Raw genomic sequence first — 20648 nt, 5'->3', positions numbered from 1 at the left:
AAGAAACACCTTGAAATATGTTCATGGATTACAACGCGCTAGCTTGTTGTACTGCATTGGTCATGAGTTTAGATTTCATTAGACAACATAAGGGATTAAGATGAATAGGTAGATATTGGTAAGGTCATGTGTGACTTGATTTGTCTGTTGTTTCTGTGCTACATGTTTCTGGGTGGTTATTAAGGAAAGGTAGGGGATGGGGCTGCTTCTTGCTTCACCTTTCTAGTTATTCATACTTCTAAAAGCATATAATTCACATTAACTGTAACATAAAGACAGAGAGAAGATATATTGAAACATTTCCTGGAACCTTGGCACAGCTGCCATGGAGGCCCCTGGTTGAGTGTGAGAGTGTGTTTTGAAGTATTTTCTTTTCTTGTTGCTCCTTTGTTATACCTCCTCAACCACTATAAATATGTAAATAGCAAGACAGGCAGTCTTGATGTATTTTCATAGTCTACTGCAGTATTAAACATCATTCAGTCACTCATCCAGTCTGTGACATAATGCAAAAAAAATAATCAAATTTAGCACATTCTAGTCAGGTGGTAATTCCTTTAGCAATGTGAGGTTCCATCTGTGTTGTACCCTGGTGATTTTGGCCACACTCCCATGGCACTTGCAACATATGATATCATACCAGTAGATAATCTGCTTTTCCCCTGTGAAAAATCTAAGTTTGGTATGGATTTGACATTTCAGTGTTCACTACAAAGAGTATTTGGTTGGCCTGATTAACCGACACAAACTAGACCCAGTGAACATCATGTCTTCTGAGCAGATGCATCGACTTATTTCCCGAACAGAGATAGCAGAACAGAAGAAGAATGACACAGAAACCCAAATCCAGTTCAACAACAGGTTGACAACGGTGAGAGCAAAGGATGTTTATCTAAAATAAAATTTTCCACTCAAAATCTCACAACCCACCTAAAGGTCACATGTGAAGTCTGATCTAAACAATCTGATTAAGGATTCATAGGTTCTTGAACCACTCATATGTTAGCTTTCTAAAATGATTCGGTCTTCATTGCTTTTACTACCTCAATTTGGAAAATCCCCACTGAGCACAATTAATCCTTCCATAGTACTCCCTACTGGGTGTAGCTGCCACGGGGCTCAGAAATGAGTGTATAAAATATCCATCTCAATGATACTGCTTTATTGATATACCCTAGTCCTGAAAGGGCAGGGGTGAATACTTATGCCAAGGAATTCTGTATGTCCGTCTGTCCATCCGTCCTTCCTTCCACCTGTCTGTCCATCCTTCCGAGGACACTTTTTGTGCAGCCTATAACTTAAACACTACTGCGTAGATTGTTTTCAAACTTGGTGAATACCTTGTATACCGATAGGAGAGGTGCAGTGCAAAGTTTGAGTTCAATATTTATATTTTCTGACAAAATACAGCTATTTTTCCTTTTTTTACTTACAAATTTGTGCGACCTGTAAATTGAAAACTACTGCATGGATTCTTTTCATTTGTAGTGAACAGTTTCCTTAGAAAAGGTGCAAAATTTGATTTTGATAAGTGTATTTTCTGAGAAAATATGAATTTTTACATGTTTTGCACCTATAATGTATCTTTTTTACTTCAACTTTTGTGCAAACTTGAGAACTACTAGATGGATTCTTTTCAAATTTAAGCAACGCTTTCTATATAAATAGGAGAGGCGCAGTGCAAAGTTTTATTTTGGTAGATTTTCGGAGAAAATATTGGGTATTTTTTCATGTTTTGAACTTTGAAATATTATAGACCTATATAGACCTAAAAGAGCAAAGCTTGCTGATGATGCACCAGTGAATCTTTGAATTATGCCATTACTATGTTATGGCATTGTTCTTTGTAAGATCAAACCAGCTCAAACGTAAAGGCATCAATATATTTCCTATTTCAAAATTGTTCTTCAGCTGATGATGGAGTGGAGGTCGGGGATATTGTCCTTATTTACGTTCAGTTTTTGGTGTTAAAGTTCATGTTCCAGATAGATCAAAATGCAGGTCTGAATTCTCCGCTCTCTTGTACCTCCAGGCCGATTGTGTGATAAGATAGTTGACATGATGCAAGATAGTTGACATGATGCAACCTCCCATGGGTGAGTGAGTTGGGTTTAACGCAGCTTTTAAAATTATTCCACTTATATCACGGCGTGTCAACTTAATTTGGGAGGAAAGCCCAAAATGATGCAGGTATCAGACGTTTACAACTTTGGTGAAACCCATGAGCCCGGGTATGGTGCTGACAAACCTGGAAAAATAATCGGGGAGAACCAGGATTTGAACCCACAATCATAGGTTTTCTGGCATGCCCAAGGGACGCAACTCTGCACGGCAAATCGCGGCGCCTTAGACAACTGGGCCATCTGTGCCCCCAACCTCCAATGGAGGGGTTGTCAGATCTTCATGCAGAGAACTATCATATTGGAGTAAGAACATGACATTTTATTGAGATTGATCCATATGGTTTACAGAAGAAAAATTATTATAATGATCAGAGAAACAGGTGTATAAACCATTTCATACTCAGAATTAAATTGATGTTCTATTATTTGACCAAAAACAATTACATTAAGCAGACCTAGACGACGTTACACAGCCAACAAATATGAAATGATTAAAAATCCCTCACTGCACAAAACTATCAGTTCACCCAGCTCGCCCAGCTCACCCGCTCTCTAAACTAAACTGTTTTAGTTCACCCTTCTTAAAAACCAATGAGCTTTTGTGGTGGTGTGTTGTCCGTCATCTGTCTACAGTAAAATAAGCTTTAGCATTATTCACATTGTCCCTGAAACTACAAGGCCTTGGAAGCTGAAACATTATGTGAAAGATCCCAGCTATAGTCTAACTAAACTGTGCTCAAACATTCTTTAACTTATCCTGCATTACCTGCATACTATTATTATATTACACTATATATCCATTATTTTGAACTTAAACTTTGTTTGTTCTCTGTAATTGGGTATCCTTCTCTTTGCACCTTCACCATAAATTGTTTCAATTTATACAAGTTGCTTGCACTCTTAGCCGTTTTTTCAGTTGTTTAGTGTAATACAATTCCTATATTATAACATAAATCCATTATTTTGAATTGAACCTTTGTTTGTTCTCTATAATTGGATAATTAGTTTATGGCTTCAACTTAAATAGTTTTTTCAGTTCATGCTTACTTGTTGTACTAATAGCCGTGGTAATAAGCCTATTAAAGACCCTCACCGACTGTGTCTAAGGCTAAAAAAAAAACATTCTTGGTTCTCAGGCACCACCGCATCATCATAAAGTCTGCCGCTAGTTTCGTTTTAATTTCCATTTTCAAAAAAAAATTAAAATCCTTAAATGTTCCGCGTCTCGAACACACGACCTCAACTGTGAAATGCTACAATACTTAAAAACAATGCGATCCAATATAACGTGCAGTTACTTCCCTTTTCATGCACAATGCTTTACTGCGCATACTTGTCGGTGCCTGCAGACACTTCTACAGTGCCTGATACCTGGCAACTCTTTCTGACTGGGCTTCGGGCATCACCTCCACACCTGCATTGACCACCTATCACGTCCAGTTGTTATCTGCGCCTCCCGGGTTTCCGACAGCTCCACAAGCACTCTTCCTGCTGCTGGCCTACATGGAACCTACTTGGATGCAGACTTTTAAGCAGGCCATGTTTCAGCAGGCACCTGTGTCCCCCCTGTCACATTCGCCTGCGCCTGCCTACCAGCAGTCAACACTAGCCTTTGGCGCCTTACATACTGCTTGCACGACAGCACTCGCAACGCCTCATGTGCTTGTAGTGCCTCCAGCGCCTCCTGCTCACCAGACAGTGGCGACTGTTTCAGCCCCCTCTACATCTATGGCAGCGCCCGGGGTGGGCTTAGGTATCCTTAGGTCTCAGGATTCATATCCAGGCATGTCTTTCAGCCAATCCTCCAAAGTGCCATGATCCAAGTAACGTTCCAGGAGCCACTCTGTCTGCCGCTCAGAGCACTACTTATCAGATTTCCCGAAGGGGTCATTATCCAAGTCACTTGACAAGTTCTTAGAGTGGGGTACTCACCTCGGTCCTGCTCAGATGCTATTTTAGATTGCAGACTGCTTTTTAGCGGTAGCACCTTCACCCGGCTCAGGTGTTAACAAGAGGGACACCCTATGGTCGCACCCTATACCCCATCTATGCCTTTGGGGTTGCAGACCATGTGCACGACTTGGATGAAGATCTCCTTTGCTGGCATTGGCCTCATGATCTCGGACGATGGATCAAGATCTTACTGAGATTAATGCCAGCAGGATTGATCACTTCCAGACATTCGTGGATTTCCAACAGAAGCAGATTGACTCCAGCTGAAATCACCGCAACCTCCCATATGGGATATCTGGCCTTGTCAACGTGGGATTCTGAGTTTATTTCTTTCACCACCAGTCAACCAGAAGCTTTTACTGCAGTAACACTTAGTTCCCAGAGACTCTTGTGTGATACATGAAGCCAACTTTTATCAAGGAAAATATCTGCATGTAAAACATCTTTGCTACTGCATGTTATACACCATTCGAAAGGTCTAATCCTACTGTTCATACATATGAAAGCTATGTTTATCACATTATTTATATAATGCATTGACAGCTTAATTAAGTTAGTTGTTAATAAAAAATGTAAGCTAATACATTCATAATGTCCAGATTAAGGACCAAGGAAGTGAAAACTTGACGATTTTCGGCAAATATAAGATATCATAAAATCCACTTTTATGAAATAGAAACAATTCATGTAAGTCCTCTTCGGCAAGTATCAAGAATTTCAGTGACCAACTCATTTATGAAAAGTGAAAATAAAATTGGACTTAATTCACAGCCCTGTTTTTGTCCAAAAAGGCAGTAGAAACACTCTGTAAAACCACATTACACTGCACATATGCTGTAACAGATGAGTACATAAACTGAATCATATTCAGCATTTTAACTGTCAGGCCTCATTTGTGGAGAACATAAATATTTTTTTTCTGTCTGCAGTCTACAAATGCAACATAAAATCCACCTCTATGTTTACTTAAATATTTTTGTATCAATAGGCCTATTATCTGCTTGTTCCTCACATATTTTGTTTTTATTTTCGGCCAATGTTTTCAATCTTAAGTAAATTATTGTTGCAAATATCTTTCCGAAAACACTATTTAAACTTAATTCCCTGTAATTATTAGGCTCATCACTTGGGCCATTTTTATAAATTGGCACTATATTTGTACCTTTACTCCATGCAAGTGGAAACTGGCCTGTTAAATAACTAAATAAAGTATCCACGTACCCTGTATGGCATAATTATTTTACATGATGATTTGGACATTTCCGGTAATAACATAATTCCTTTGAATACCCTACCTCTCTTACACCATCAGTTCCCATTTTGTTTATTATAGACATAAAATGGTTTTCCTCTTTCTGCTTCACATTGAAAAAAATCATACACCTTAAAAATCAACTGTTTCACATCAACTGAGTTGTGCATCTTGTCAGTCAACAATGACGTACGAGGGCTGGTCAAAAAGTTTTAAACCTAACAAACAAAACCTACATTAGTGAAAGTGTTTTTAATTTTTGTCAAAATCTCACATCGATAGTGAAGCTTTTCAATTCCAGTCAGGAAGAAGTTTTTCGGAGCCACCCTGAAATACCCATTCACGGCAGCTTTACAGTCATCGTTGTCTTCACGAAGGTTTTCTTTCACTTTAGTTCCTTGTTTGTCCTACCAAGACAGAGTTTGGTCCTGTACAGGGCATCGGCTACATCCAGCCACATTCCAGTTACACCACGGTATCCTGGCCCCCCATCAAGTCACAGGAGATGATCGTGGAAGCAGTCAATCAGCCATGCTGATCTCGTCAGTGTTGGATGACACTAACATCCCTCCAAGTTCTCATGTAGAAAGGTGGACTTCTGCTCAGCCCTCCTCATTCTTAGAATTATACACAAAGATAACCATTGTGTGATTTTTAGTTCATCTCAGGATCATCAAAGACGTAATGTCCATCTGTCCATGCTTCTTTCTGTTCAAATAGAGCATAAAGACATCTTCCTTACAACTACTGAACACATTCATATCATGTGAGAATAAGCAGGTTTAGCTTGTCCTTTAGATGCCGCAGCACATGATAAAGAAGAATATAGCCTTCTGTACTCTATACAGCCTATACATGTCAAGGTTATCATTACAGGTATTTCATTGTCTGACTTTGAAGGTGAAGGTCACTACTTTTTTAATAAACATACAAACTGGTTATGACCCCAATGACATCTGTGACCTCTCAGAAAAGGGCTCACGCTGTATAGAGTACCACCGATTTTTGTGAAAGATCAAAGATAATCAAACGTAAGGTTTTGAAAATCGATAAGTTTTAATTTTTTTTTATTTGATAATTTGAAACATGAGACCATCTATAACTTATATATGTATAAGTTATAAAATATCAATGTTAGGAAAAATTCATTTCTTAAGTGTAGTTGCTTCTTTTAATTCCTATTTCAAACAATGAAAAAGTAGTGTATTGAAGCAAAAGCTAATACATCATCAAATAAGACTTCTAAACATTACAGAGAAAATCCAAAATATTCAAAGACGTAGGGCTCCAAGGTCACTATTTTAATTACTTGTAAATATATTAAATCATTAGCCAAAATGAAATGCAAGTGGCCATGCTAATATTGGCATGCAACTTTGCCTCTTACAATTGTGAGGAATAAAAGATTATGGTAATTTGAAAGCTGTTTGTTATTTATTATAATTTATTACTGTTAAAGATATCTGATTTGAACACAATGTTACAATTGTAACAGTGTTAATGTTTGTGCAATTATATATTAGCTGACTCTCAATTTGATCTCACTCTATAGAGAACTGCCAAACATGAAATGATGACGATCATTGATATTTCTATTAAGATGATACTTTACTTCAATCTCAAATTTGAACACAATGGTGTATGAGTAGATATGAGTGCTCAGTTCTCAACCTGAGTTTAACTTTAAACAAAGTCAGCAACAAAATTTAAAAAACTAAACTGTCACTAAAACTGACTTACTGAATTCATGATTTGTCCACACTCGCCAAGAGATTGCATTTCTCAAACTTCACTCACAAATGCAAGCAAATCACTTGCAGCTTGAGCTGTGCAGAGGTATCACAATAAAAACTCACATTATAGTATGGTTGTAAGACAATTTATTTGGGTTAGCAAATCCTCACATGTTTTGTATCAATGAGAATTCTGTACTTCTGGTACACGGGTTCTTATCAGAGTTTACTTTGTTGGATGTGGACTTGAACTGTATCTCTTGGTATATTTTCTCTCTTTTGTTTGCAGTTCATAAAACAGAAAATACCCTTGAAGAGATGAATGTGTACAGTGTGCTGCTGTGAAATGGGAAAACACCACACACATTAACTGCCAACAGGAAGCTATAGTGTGAATCATGGAATTCAAGTGTGGAGGAAGGATGACATTGACATACAACTGCATTTTGTGATATGTTTTAGTGAGACATTTAAGTAAATTGATTAGTTAATTGCTAAGAAATATTTATGTCATGCACAATATTTTTTCACAAAACATGGGTAAACATTTGACAGAAATGATTTTTTTTTTCTGTATGGCTAATATGGCTGTCTTCGCCTGAAAGTGTAGTGAGCTTATGTCATAGCCTACTTGTGTGGTATCTTCAAGAAGTAGTAAGTACACTTTTCCCAGTTTCCGCCACCAATTAACTCTGAAAAAGTGGAAACCTGGAAAATAGCTGAGAAAGACAGATAACACTGTTTTGACAGTCTTTTCAAGTAAAATTCCCATCATATAATCAATATTATCCAAATATCTGTCAGTGAACATGTTACTTAAAATCAAACCAAACATACTAAGTACTTGATGATAAAAAATGTACTTTCAACTTTCAAATGAAGGTAAGGATAAGGTAAGTGCTTGATAACAGTGTTAGAACCTACACCAAAACGTAGCTCTTTATTGTAATAAAGAAGTTGTTCAACCATAAATTCTTATCCTTACTCTCTTTGTTTTAAAAATATTTTTATTTCAATTCAGTAGACATGAATGTAACATTGGTACATGAGGTATATACATGTAGCAAATCATAGAATCTTAAAACATGATCAGATATGGGTAAGTACATATATTGATTGACTGAGAAATTGTAACAAGTAGGCTGATAATTCCTTCCATTTTCTGTCGAAAAGCTAAAATTGCAAAACTTTGATTATTTCTCGTAAACTGCATTATTTTGCTATTGAATGGTTTACCTAGAATGAATATCAGTTCAGATTTTGCCTATCATCCAACATTTGTAATTTTTCGCAGTGTTTGTTGACTTTTTTCAACTCAACAAATCGAGAGTTAGGCCACGCCCAAACGTGTCACTGATGTTTGTTGGCTTGTCAATGTATCTGAAAGTTTATCAAATGAAATCATATGCAAACTCTTTAAAAACGATTTTTTTTACAAAGATTTATACATGCGTGTCAATAATTGTAGAAAATTAAGTTAGATGTAACAAAATGATTGTAATAGTCTAACGGGATAACTATGCATGTGGAGATGTTTTGTTTACCGCCGTTGCCATGATCGTACAAGTTCCATCCAATCGATGATGTTACGATTCAGATTGTTTTTGTTTACAATTAGTTACACCGAAAGTTGCTAATTTTTAGAAATTAAGGAACATGAGTGTTTTCCTTTCGTCAGCAAACAAAAAATTATGATCGAATTGGAAAAATGAAATTATAAAGAAATTTTGGAGTGCATGCAGCTGAACGTGAAGTGCCAAAAGTCAACAATGGCCGTTTCTGGTAGTTGTGTGCCGAGAAGTTTGGCTGAAACTTTTTTAACTTGCGATATTTTCTTTTTTGAGGTAAATAAATTACTGAAAGTTTTGATATTGAGCAAGCTGAGCATTTATGCATGTCGTACGTAATTTCAATGTTACGCAAAGCCTTCTTGGTAAATAGATATGGCGAGTTTTATTTTGGGGTGTTGTTATGCTATCCGCCTGTCGAATAGGTTCAACATCAGATGCACGGGAAGTGACACCTCTGTCGAATGGGTTTGACATTAGCGTGCAGAGCTGTAATACTACTATTTTTCATTGCGATGAATATTTCTAATTTACATACATCTTTCAATATTTTTATGAAAAAAGGGAAAGCATAATGGAGTTTTCTTAGTGCTTGACTGGTGAATGTATTTTTTTGCAAGAAGAATCATGTGGTTGAAAAGGTAGTTGTTTTTGTTGTTGCAAAATAACTTATCCAGAATGGTAATATGAATATCATATGCAAGTTTCTAGTTTAGGTACATTTCAATTTCTAACCAAAATTCCTTTACAAAAACATTCTACATACACATGGTATAAGTTTTCAGATTCAGAGACACAAAATGAGCATATATCATCATCTATTAACTTCATTTTCAATAATTCCTTTTTGGTGTATAGAGCTCTGTTTATGAATCTGTACTGGAAATCTATTAGTTTAACATCATTGGTACACAATCTACAATTAGAGAAAACACTATTCCATAAAATACTTTGATTCAGTTCATTTTCCCATTTATCACACACTAGAGGAAAGTCGGTTGTAGCTATCAGTTTATCATAAAATATTCTGGAGCCCTTTGCTCTTATCAACAAGTCTCTCAAAATGTTATTTATGTATAAGTTAGCTGTGATAGAAGATCTGCCATTTATTGCTTTTTTTTCATGATTTAGGAATATTTAGCATTACTCTGTTGTAGTCAAGTATAGTACCTTTAATTTGAAATTGGTTTTGTAATTCTTCAAATGTTAAAAATCTGTTGTTGCCACATAAATCTTTTAAACTATGAATACCCTTATTAAACCAATGTTTTAGAATGAAATTATTTTTAAATTAGTGATTGAACCATAATGGTTCTGATAAAATTTTGTCAATACTTTCTTTGTCAACTTTATGTTTTCTGTAGTAATTACCCCAAATATTCAATATATCCCTCCAAAAGATATTTTTCAAAGTAATAAACTTATCAACATTTGCTCCCATTCTTATCCTTACTTAGTACTCCAACTTCTAAATGCCTATCAAAGAAGCTTCAAATGAAGGATACAGATTTACACCATAATCACCCGCTCCAGTCATTTTCATGACAAGATGGAACTAAACAGATAAATACTCTAAAACAACTGTCTATTTTATATGGCATAATTCTAAAATTGACAGAGATCATCAATTCTGTGAGAAACATTATATTATTCCAAAGAAAGCATAAATTGCAAGGTACATACACGTAATTGGCAAATCAAAATGTCCTATTATCTCCCCTTGAATGACAAGTAACAGGACCAGTAAGTAAGTTTCAGTTCGAGAACCCGAAATATAGTTAAATAAAGTTTATAATTCTTACAATTCTTTACTCTTGTGTCTAATCAGAATTAAGTATATTACAAACGTTAAACTTTGACCAAATGTGCAGGAACAATGTATCTTTTTGAGGATACACAATGGCAGGACCAGCTTCTGATAAATAGTGGAAATGTACTAAACATTACTGCAAATATTGCATTGCATATAAACTGTTTTGCAAGTTCACCTGTGACCCCCATATACAGTTGAGCAACCAAATAATAAATCAAATGGTACCTGACGGTTTCAACAATAGCTCACTGTTGAAATGTTTTGGCAACTACTCATGACTGACTACTATTACAATTTTTCAATTTTTATACAGGAACACAGTATTTTAAACAACTATCCAATCCTAACAAGGTCACACATATTTCATTGGATTGTTTTTCTCTCAGCAAATCGAGTGCATGTTGGCTCAATAACAAGATATGTGTATACACAGTTGGTGTCTTGGATCAACATGAGGCTATGACCATGTAGCCTACAAATAAATTACTGTAGACTCATTAGCAACATAGTTACAACAGCAGTTTGGTTTTCAGTTGATATTTGTCATTTGTGTGATTATAAGCCTGGTCCCCGTTCCTCAAAGCAATCGTAGCGCTAAGGTAATCGTAAGTCACATACTTTAACATAGGCTCACGATCAATGTAGCGCTAAGATCGCTTTGAGGAATGAGGCCCAGGGCCTACATTTTCGAAATGATCTTAGCTAAGATAAATTTTAACAACTTACGTTCAAAGATAAGATATCTTAAGGTTAAGATAAGATAGATTTTCGTAACTATCGTAAACCTGTCGCAGATCGTTCAGAGTAACGATGCCTATTGTAACTCTGACAAAGAACTCATTTGTGTTAGAGATTGAAAAAGCGGGGTGTTTCCCAATGACGTCACGAGGATTTCCCAGCTGCTGACAATAACAACAACATAGATAAGTGACAGGGAATTCATGATCACATTGTCAGGTCACATTGTTTAACATGCACAAATTTGAGGGAAATTCTGTACAACCCTACATGTAGACGTTTTGTTCTTATGATAAATGATGCCATGACTACCCGAACACAAATAGTATTCGTGTGCCATGCAATAGCATTTTTCAAAACCAATAAATGTTATAATCAATAAGTGTAGTACTAGTGGTACCACACTTTAGCTATTAGAATTGAAATAATGTGCGAAAAGATACTTCACTATTTTCCCTTCAAATGGTCCTCTCGTGAGCGCGCCGAACTGTATGATATAAACACATCGCGTACAAAGTCAAGGACGAAAGTGTGGGACGTTATTCTAAATGACAATGACGAGACCTTTGATCGAACTGCATATGCGTTCAGCATTTAACATGCGTGTTCAAGTCTGATGTTAAGTGATGTATACTGTATGTTTTTGTGTTTATGTCAAAAGTCAAGTTTAGTGTAAACACTAACATAAAACGTGGAAACACTCAAACAAAACTTGTTAAGGAAGCAGCGCACCCACAAGCAAGTTTTTATAACAATCTAAGCCTGTTAAGTTTGTTTTTTTACTTATGTATCCAATATATTTCACGAATTAACCAAGGACTTAAATACAATATCAAGATATTAGTATTTAGATGATGAAATTATTTTTTTAACTATCTAGATCCATAATTATTTTCAAAATTTAAAAGTGACACTAATTTTCGTTCGCAGAGAGAGATAATTTAGGAATTGTCAAGTTATGTTGTCTCATGGAACACGCCACAAGTTAACGTGAACATACATATGATATAATGTGGTCATTTTCTATCCTTTTAAATTAAGTAGAGCTAATAAACTGATTTGTCTGATTTAAATCTGGCTGAGGAGCGAAATACTTTGTAATTTTAAAACCGGTTTATTGAATGCAAAGATTATTGTGTTGAAAATGTGTATTTTATATTGATCAGTAAATTTCATTCAATAAACTTTTTTTCTGCGAACATATATTGGAAAGTGAATTTTGATAAGAACCAGAACGAGCATGGGAACCCATTTTTTATTTGATTTGTCAATAGGAAAATCTGTCCTTAACTTTTGCTGTCAAAATTTCAGTAAATTGATATAATTATAATGGAACACATCTATATGCCGTTAATCACCTGTTTTTAAAGAATGCAATTGTTCAATAGACAGTTTTTGATCACTTTTTATCAAATATTTGTCTTTCAAGAGGATATAGATAACATAGGTATTGAATTTAAAACGAAATAAATTACAATTACTTTTGCAAGAAAAATATTAGATATTGTATACAGATATTTGATCACATGTTTTTCCTTGTTAAGTCAATAAAATGCAAAAATAAAAACTAAAGCATTGACACTAATGCGATCCAGAAAATATAACAGCGGAACTCTGGGCTTCATGAAAACTGTAACATTGAGCAAGGTGTCCCGGGCGAATACAAAGGGAAACCACTCTCAACTAGAGTTTGAACTAAGATTAGCTCCCCCTGTGTTATCAATAAGGTCACGGTCATTACTGTAGCCTGCCAACACCTTCCGTTTTTATCCTTCCCAAATTATCGAAAAGGTATGTTGTTTCACACTTCTTCAGCATGGACTCGGATAGAAATATATTGTAAGCTATCGACTCCACAGTTATGTGGATCACTGTCACGATTAAGAACATTTTTTACGTGAAATCCTTGATGCTTTCTTCGTGTTTTCAAAGTGTCAATTTGAATCACTCAGTTTTACAAAATGAAATGTCCATGTTTGAACGTAAAGCAGACTAATTGTTTGGCAAAATATCTATGGAAAAGTATGCCACCATCTTGGATGAAGATAAAATAAACTTACGACAGGTATGGGGCTATCTTAGATTTACGACAATCTTAGGATATCTAAGGGCTACGATAGTTTCGAAAATATGCTACGATAGCCTACAATTTCCTAACGATAAATTTACCATAATTTTAGGGCTACGATCATTTCGAAAATCTAGGCCCTGTAACATTGAGCAAGGTGTCCCAGGCGAATACAAAGGGAGAACTAAGATTAGCTCCGCCTGAGTTATCAATAAGGTCACGGTCATTACCATAGCCTGCAGACACCTTCCTTTTTTGTCCTTCCCAAATTATCAAGAAGGTACGTTGTTTCATACTTCTTCAGCATAGACTTGGATAGAAATATATTTTAAGCTATAGACTCCATAGATATGTGGATCGCTGTCGAGATTAAGAACATTTCTCACGTGGAATCATTTATGCATTCTTTGTGTTTTCGAAGTGTCAATTTGAATCACATAGTTTTACAAAATGAAATGTCCATGTTTGAACGTAAAGCAGACTAATTGTTTGGCAAAATATCTATGGAAAAGTATGCCACCATCTTGGATGAAGATAAAATAAACTTACGACAGGTATGGGGCTATCTTAGATTTACGACAATCTTAGGATATCTAAGGGCTACGATAGTTTCGAAAATATGCTACGATAGCCTACAATTTCCTAACGATAAATTTACCATAATTTTAGGGCTACGATCATTTTGAAAATCTAGGCCCTGTAACTTTGAGCAAGGTGTCCCAGGCGAATACAAAGGGAGAACTAAGATTAGCTCCGCCTGAGTTATCAATAAGGTCACGGTCATTACCATAGACTGCAGACACCTTCCTTTTTTGTCCTTCCCAAATTATCAAGAAGGTACGTTGTTTCATACTTCTTCAGCATAGACTTGGATAGAAATATATTTTAAGCTATAGACTCCATAGATATGTGGATCGCTGTCGCGATTAAGAACATTTCTCACGTGGAATCATTTATGCATTCTTTGTGTTTTTGAAGTGTCAATTTGAATCACATAGTTTAACAAAATGAAATGTCAATGTTTGAACGTAAAGCAGCCAATTATTTGGCAAAATATCTATGGCAAAGTATGCCACCATCTTGGATTTACGACAAACTTAAGATTTCTTAGGGCTAAGATAGTTTCGAAAATATGCTACGATAGCCTACGATTTCCTTATGATAACATAACGATAATTTTAGGGTTACGATCGTTTCGAAAATCTAGGCCCTGCACAAAAGATTATCAGGAATGATGTGTGTTTAGTAAATACCTGCATGAACAAGATGGAGTCCATATCAATCATTGTATTGTTTTACTCAATTAGGCCTTATAAATTCTATTTATTCAAGTATGTACATCAGGAAGGCTTTATACTTCAACCTGATCTGTTGTGTAAACATCAATCTATCAACATTTGACCTTGTATAAACATCAGTTACTCACATGTAGATATCCTTCCTTTTTCACATTTCTGTACATCACTTGCTTCATAACGTTTTTTCACACCAAAACGTCACATTCATTATAATATAGGTTGGATATTCATAAAACTATCTCCCTTTATCTGGAAATGCATGTGTTAATTAGAAGAATATCAAGGCTGTTTTAGCAAGGACCATTCAACAGTGGACAATATTTTCATATTGCAAAGTGTCATCCAGAAATACATACCAGAAGAAAACGAAAAGTATATTGTGTATTTACAGTTTTTAAGAAGGCATTTGATATGGTTATCCGAAACAAGCTTCTATACTCCATGCTTCAGAATGGAATTCATGGCCAATACTGCAAGGTTGTAAAGAATATGTATGAAAATGTAATGCATGTTTACCAATTAAAAGTGTCAATGCCTATAAATATCTTGTCATGACTCCAAAGTTAGTATGGTCAAAACCTGCAACACATTATCTGAACAAGCCAGTAAAGCAGTCATTCTTATGAAATCTCTTTTATGGAAATAGCATCTGGCTGTTTTCCAGATGTTTGACTAGAAAATTACATGTAATCCTACTCTGGCATATTGTTCAGAAATTTGGGAATTTACTTTTAATGAAAATATTGAAAATGTATCTTGGGTGTAGGGTGTAGAAGTCCAAACTGTGTTACATATTGGGAAACTGGTAGACACCCACATTTACTTTGTATCTTGAAAAATGTGAGGCACCCATATCAATGATATAAGACATATATATATATAAGATAAATATATAATTGATAGAAAACACCCAGATTGGGCTTCCAACTTAAGAAATATAATATTCAAATTCAAATTTAAATTTAACAGCAACTAGGAGGTTAAAACAACAAATTTAATATCCTTCCTGGTATATTTAGCAGCAGTGTGGGGAACGGGTATTATATTTCTATTTGACATCACTCACTTCCGCCATGGTCCGTGTCATGGTTGCCATTTGGAGACAAGGATACGATTATTGGCTTTGTAACATTGTTATTGTTATTTTCATGACTAACAAAATTATGAACTTAGTTTGCAAGTGTAAAACAAGATTTGTTTCTTTTATCAATTACTGTTTATTGTATTGTGTAAATAAACTTAAAATGCCATTGGCAATCATTATATGTTATCTTTCTCCAGCATTGTTTATTTATTTATGTCATTTGTTATTTGCTTTGCAAATTGTATTCAGCCGCTTTCAACAGGGACCACAGAATGACCAGGATACGAATCTTTATTAAAGTGTAGTAAAACCTACTACAAGCTTAGTAGGCGAGGTGAAGTGTTGTTTACGTCATGTCCAAGATTATTGCACTTATGTAGGGACGTGCATGCATGTATGTGTGTATGTGGCTGCTTGTACTGGTCCAGACTTATGCCTATTTATAGTGCTAGCACACTTAGATACCATGCTGCAGTTTAACATGAATACCCCACTGAGACACAGTATACTGACTCTGAGCTGACCACCAGTCCTTGTTTTAACCCTTAATGCCGAGCGTGGGACAGGGTATCAACAAATACCATCTATTAACGTCTTATTCACTGTGTTGATTTTTCCATCACAAGGGATACTTATTTCAAATCATCATCTATTAAGGATCTTTTTAATAGTATTAGTTCTCATTTCATTATTTTATTTTTATATATATATTGAACTTATTGATAATTTGTTTATAAATATTATATTTTATAATATTGGTATTGTATTATTTGTAACTCCATGGTTAGTGGCTATATCTTTAAGGAGATTGAAGTAGTGTAAAATTATTGTTCCCCTGAGAGAATACATAATACCACATCCTTCAAAGTACCTTTTTTCATACGACAGATAAAACTTAGTATCTTTGTGATTTTTAATTAATGACTAACTTACATATCATGGCCAGCAGCTAAAGGGATGGTGTAAATCCTGCTCGAGAACTGTTTAGGTTAGCAGAAGTATCCAAAGTCCCCACGGTCCCTAGTATGGTGGCCTTGATATATCTAGTTATTTTATTGTCTTTGATGACAGGTTTTATATAGTCTAACTGTATTTATTATGTATAACATTTTATAGTCACGATATTCTGAAATGTGACTTTAAATTTTGGAATATTGCTGATGCGGCTGAAAGCAGCATTTGTTACTCACTTGTTGGGTCAAGACTAAGGTCGTTTGACACAAAATACTTGAGCTGTATGAAAATAAAACATCAACATTCAAAGAAAAGCTATTTGAATGTATACACCAAAACTGACGGCGTTGAGTGATGCAAATATTTTCCTGCACTGTAGAGCCTTGCTTGACCACCGGAGCTGTCCAAATAAAACCCTGGCTCATCTGTGAAGAGTATAACTGTCCCAGTCTTGTCTTCGGACCATCAGATGCTGTACACACCAAGCTAGGCGTGCCTAACGGTGACGTTGAACCATAATTGCAATTTTGCTGAACATCGGGCCAGCTATTTAGCTCCTTCAACCGGTTGAGTACGGTTTTGCTACTAACTGATCTCAACCCAGGAATTATCGGAGCTGTTAATGTGGCAGTTTGGTAACAATTCCTAAGATGTAACAACCAATTATGAGTGTCTTGTTGATGTGATGTCACACTTGGACGACCGGCCCATGGCAAGTCAGTTGTGTAGCTCCCTGCTGTTACAGTTAAACAAAACTGTTTTATGAGCAACTGGTAGCCAAAGAATAATTATGTTGCTGTTCACACTGAAAAACCAGGTGTGTGAGTGTGTATCATGGAAACAAAAGATGTCTTCATGAATGTGTATTGAACGATGCATTATTCATTGTTAGAATATATTTCTTTTTATTAAACTTTTATATGGAGTAGTTGCCATTTCACGTTAGTATATTGTCATAATAAGATTTCTTGCCAGATTCAGTACTTCCGGATGAAAGCACACTTCTTTTGAGTACATGTTCACAGAGGCAGAATAGAGGAGAATAAAGCTGTTTTGCAATAAAATGAGCTGCAAATGGCGTCATTAGTGGAACAGTTTCAGATTCATGTTGTTTAACGCCGCACAGAGCAATATTCCAGCTATATGACGGCGGTCTGTAAATAATCGAGCCTGGACCAGACAATCCAGTGATTGACATCATCAGCATCCATCCGCGAAATTGGGATATGATGACATGCATCAACCAAGTCAGCAAGCCTGACCACCCAATCTCATTAGTCGCCTATGACAAGCAAAGTTGCCTTTTACTGCAAGCATGAGTTGCTGAAGACCTATTCTACCCACAGATCCATAAGTAGAGCAAACAAGAAAGATGTGACTTCCTAAACCACACGGAATCAGCCACTGATCTCGGCAATTGAGTGCACCCAGATACATGTCATTTCACACACATTTGCAGAATATCCCCAGCAATGTGAACACAGAGGGCCTTCGTTCACAAAGAGGTTAGTCTCCAAGACACAGAATCCAGCTTGATACAGGGAGTCAAAGTATGCACACTTCCTATTTCCATAAAGGTGTTCATGAAGACTTTTTAAACATTAGTGGGGCACTGCAATTCGCTGTGCAGAGTTGTGTCCCTTGGGTATGCCAGAAACCTATGAGTAGTATAGGTAATGGGGATTCTGGACCACTTCCACTGGAGCCAGATTTATATACCTATACCACCACTACAGGTGGCATTTTTATGTGTACACGCTGATGCGATTTAACGATCGTCATGATTCGTATTAAAAGAAACATCAATATTAATTAATAATGGATAAAATTTACTATAGCCAACGAGGATATTGGAAAGGTATAGGAACAATACAAAAATTAGCCACTGCGGCTAAGGTATCTAAAGATGTGGCCAAGGATTGGTTAAGGAAACAAGCGATTTTGCAATTATACTTACTGGCACCGCGTTATATACCGAGGAAGAAGTTTGATATTTTTACAACGAATGAAGTTCATCAGGCTGACCTCTTGTTTCTTCCCCATGATAAGGTAAGACGCAAAACGTATAAATACGCTTTAACCATAGTGGATGTGGCTAGTCGATACAAAGAGGCTGAGCCATTAACCTCGAAAGATTCAACAGAAGAAGCTAATGCACTGAGCCGTATATATAAACGCGGACCACTAAAATGGCCTAAGCTATTTCAAGTAGATCCCGGTCGCGAGTTTATGGGATCGGTAACTAAACTGTTAACAAAGCACGATGTCGAAATCAGGCGTGGTGAAAAAGAGGCCCACCGTAGTCAAGCTATCGTTGAAAGATTTAACCGGACATTAGCGGAATGTTTGGTGGCTATCAGTATGGGATTGAAAGGAAATCAGAACGATTAAGATCAACCGAATGGGTGACACGATTTTTAGTTGTATCATGCGCTGAATAATGAAGTAACAAGATTAATCAGGAATAAACCATCCGATGCAATTAAAATGAAATCCGTGACTTCTGAATCTTCAGCCTATTCTTTATTATCTTAAAGATGGACCGGGCAGGGGATTTGTACGAGCAGAGTTGCTCATAGTTCCCAACAATACAGTATTACCACCATAACCATAAGCATAGGTTGTTACACCATCCTTATCAATCCATCTCTTTGTATCTAAGGGGGATAATGATGTCTTGTTCATTCTTAATCCACATATCCTATGATTGTAACTTCTTCAAGAGTTCATCTCGTGTTTGAACGTTCTACCATTGAATAATGATTCTTTATACTGTTCGTGTTTGATATGCTTTTTACAATATACTTCTTAACACCCTTAGCTTTTCTATCTCTCCATTATCGGACTTCTTTATAGAATACATCTTAGGTCTTAATCCGACATACTCCGCTATAGGGGTCCCAGCACATTCATCCTTCATATTCCCTAACACCTTTTTATTTACTACGCTGTGCAGTGGGTTATCTTTTGGGTAATCGCTCTTGTCGTACATATCTATTTTTTCTGCCATATCTTTACACACATCCTCGGTTTGTATTTCCATCAACAAAGAATCTGTATCGGTATATAACACCTCACATCTATCACCGTATTGCTTCTTAAGTTTGTTGTAATAAAAGTCATACATTAAGTGTTTTGACAAGTCAAGAATACTCATACCAACATACACCGGTCTGTTGAATTTTATATTACTCTTCTGCATATGCAACGCGGCTAAGTCGTTGTCAAATATCTTGCTTCTGTTAAAAGCCGGACTGGCTATAAGTTTCCTGAGTCTTTCTTCCTCATTAGACCTGACTAATTTAACATCAACACGCTTCCTTAGATTCTCCATAGTTTTACCAAATACTAAGTTATTCATGAGCTTATATAGATTCTTTTCGAAATCGCTGGTAGCTATCTTTCTTAAATCTGTGTTCAGCCTTATATAAGGGCTCCATCCAAGGGCTTTGATCAAACTTTAGAACTCTGTGTATTTTCTTTAGTTTCATACCTTACGATAGATACAACTGGAGATTTCTGTAGTGAACTATATATTTTGTCTTATCCATCAAATTTGGTAACCTAGTATTACCCATCAAGGAGTGTTGATATTCCGACATCCAGTCTTTATTCACCATTAATCTTTCGGGAGCTAGCGGATAACTGTTATGATCTTTATGTAACGAATTTGGATATTCCAAGTCAACTTCTAGTATGTACCCTTTATTCACATCATTCACATTGATATTATGGTTATCATTCACTTCGATATCATTGACCCACTCAAAACCACCCGTGGGTGAAGGTTGACTCATAGCCCATCCGTACAAATTGTTGGCGTTGAGATATAATATGTGCGTGTCGGGTTTACTCGGATCATATCCTTCCACTAATTTATTATTAACCTTAGAATACCTTTTCACTACCATCGATATACCACCTCTTAATCCTTTCTCAATAAACAAGTGCATATCGTAATGGGTGAGTAGTTTTAGTTCTACGCCGGTCTTCTTCAACAATGCATCCCACGATAATCCGGGACTGGAATAGTACCATGCCGGATCCAAGCCGTATTGTTTTTT

At 36.1% G+C, this 20648-nt stretch overlaps 1 protein-coding gene across 2 annotated transcripts in view; it reads left to right on the top strand.

Annotated features, from left to right (window-relative positions):
- Window positions 1-17431, top strand: part of LOC139454195 (E3 ubiquitin-protein ligase RNF31-like) — a 247916-nt gene extending 230485 nt beyond the window's left edge. For both annotated transcript variants that reach the window (XM_071235763.1, XM_071235762.1), the window contains 2 exons: window positions 703-871; window positions 7351-17431. In XM_071235763.1, the coding sequence (XP_071091864.1) occupies window positions 703-871; window positions 7351-7383 (202 nt within the window). In that variant the 3' untranslated portion in view covers window positions 7384-17431. The remainder of the gene's footprint in view (window positions 1-702; window positions 872-7350) is intronic.
- The last annotated feature ends 3217 nt before the right edge of the window (window positions 17432-20648 follow it).

This window comes from Haliotis cracherodii, unplaced genomic scaffold (genome assembly GCF_022045235.1).
Source record: "Haliotis cracherodii isolate W230 unplaced genomic scaffold, xgHalCrac1.p SCAF_10, whole genome shotgun sequence".
In the NCBI taxonomy this organism is placed as follows: domain Eukaryota; kingdom Metazoa; phylum Mollusca; class Gastropoda; order Lepetellida; family Haliotidae; genus Haliotis; species Haliotis cracherodii.
Note: the sequence above shows the minus strand (reverse complement) of the source record. Positions and strands in the feature narration are given on the sequence as shown.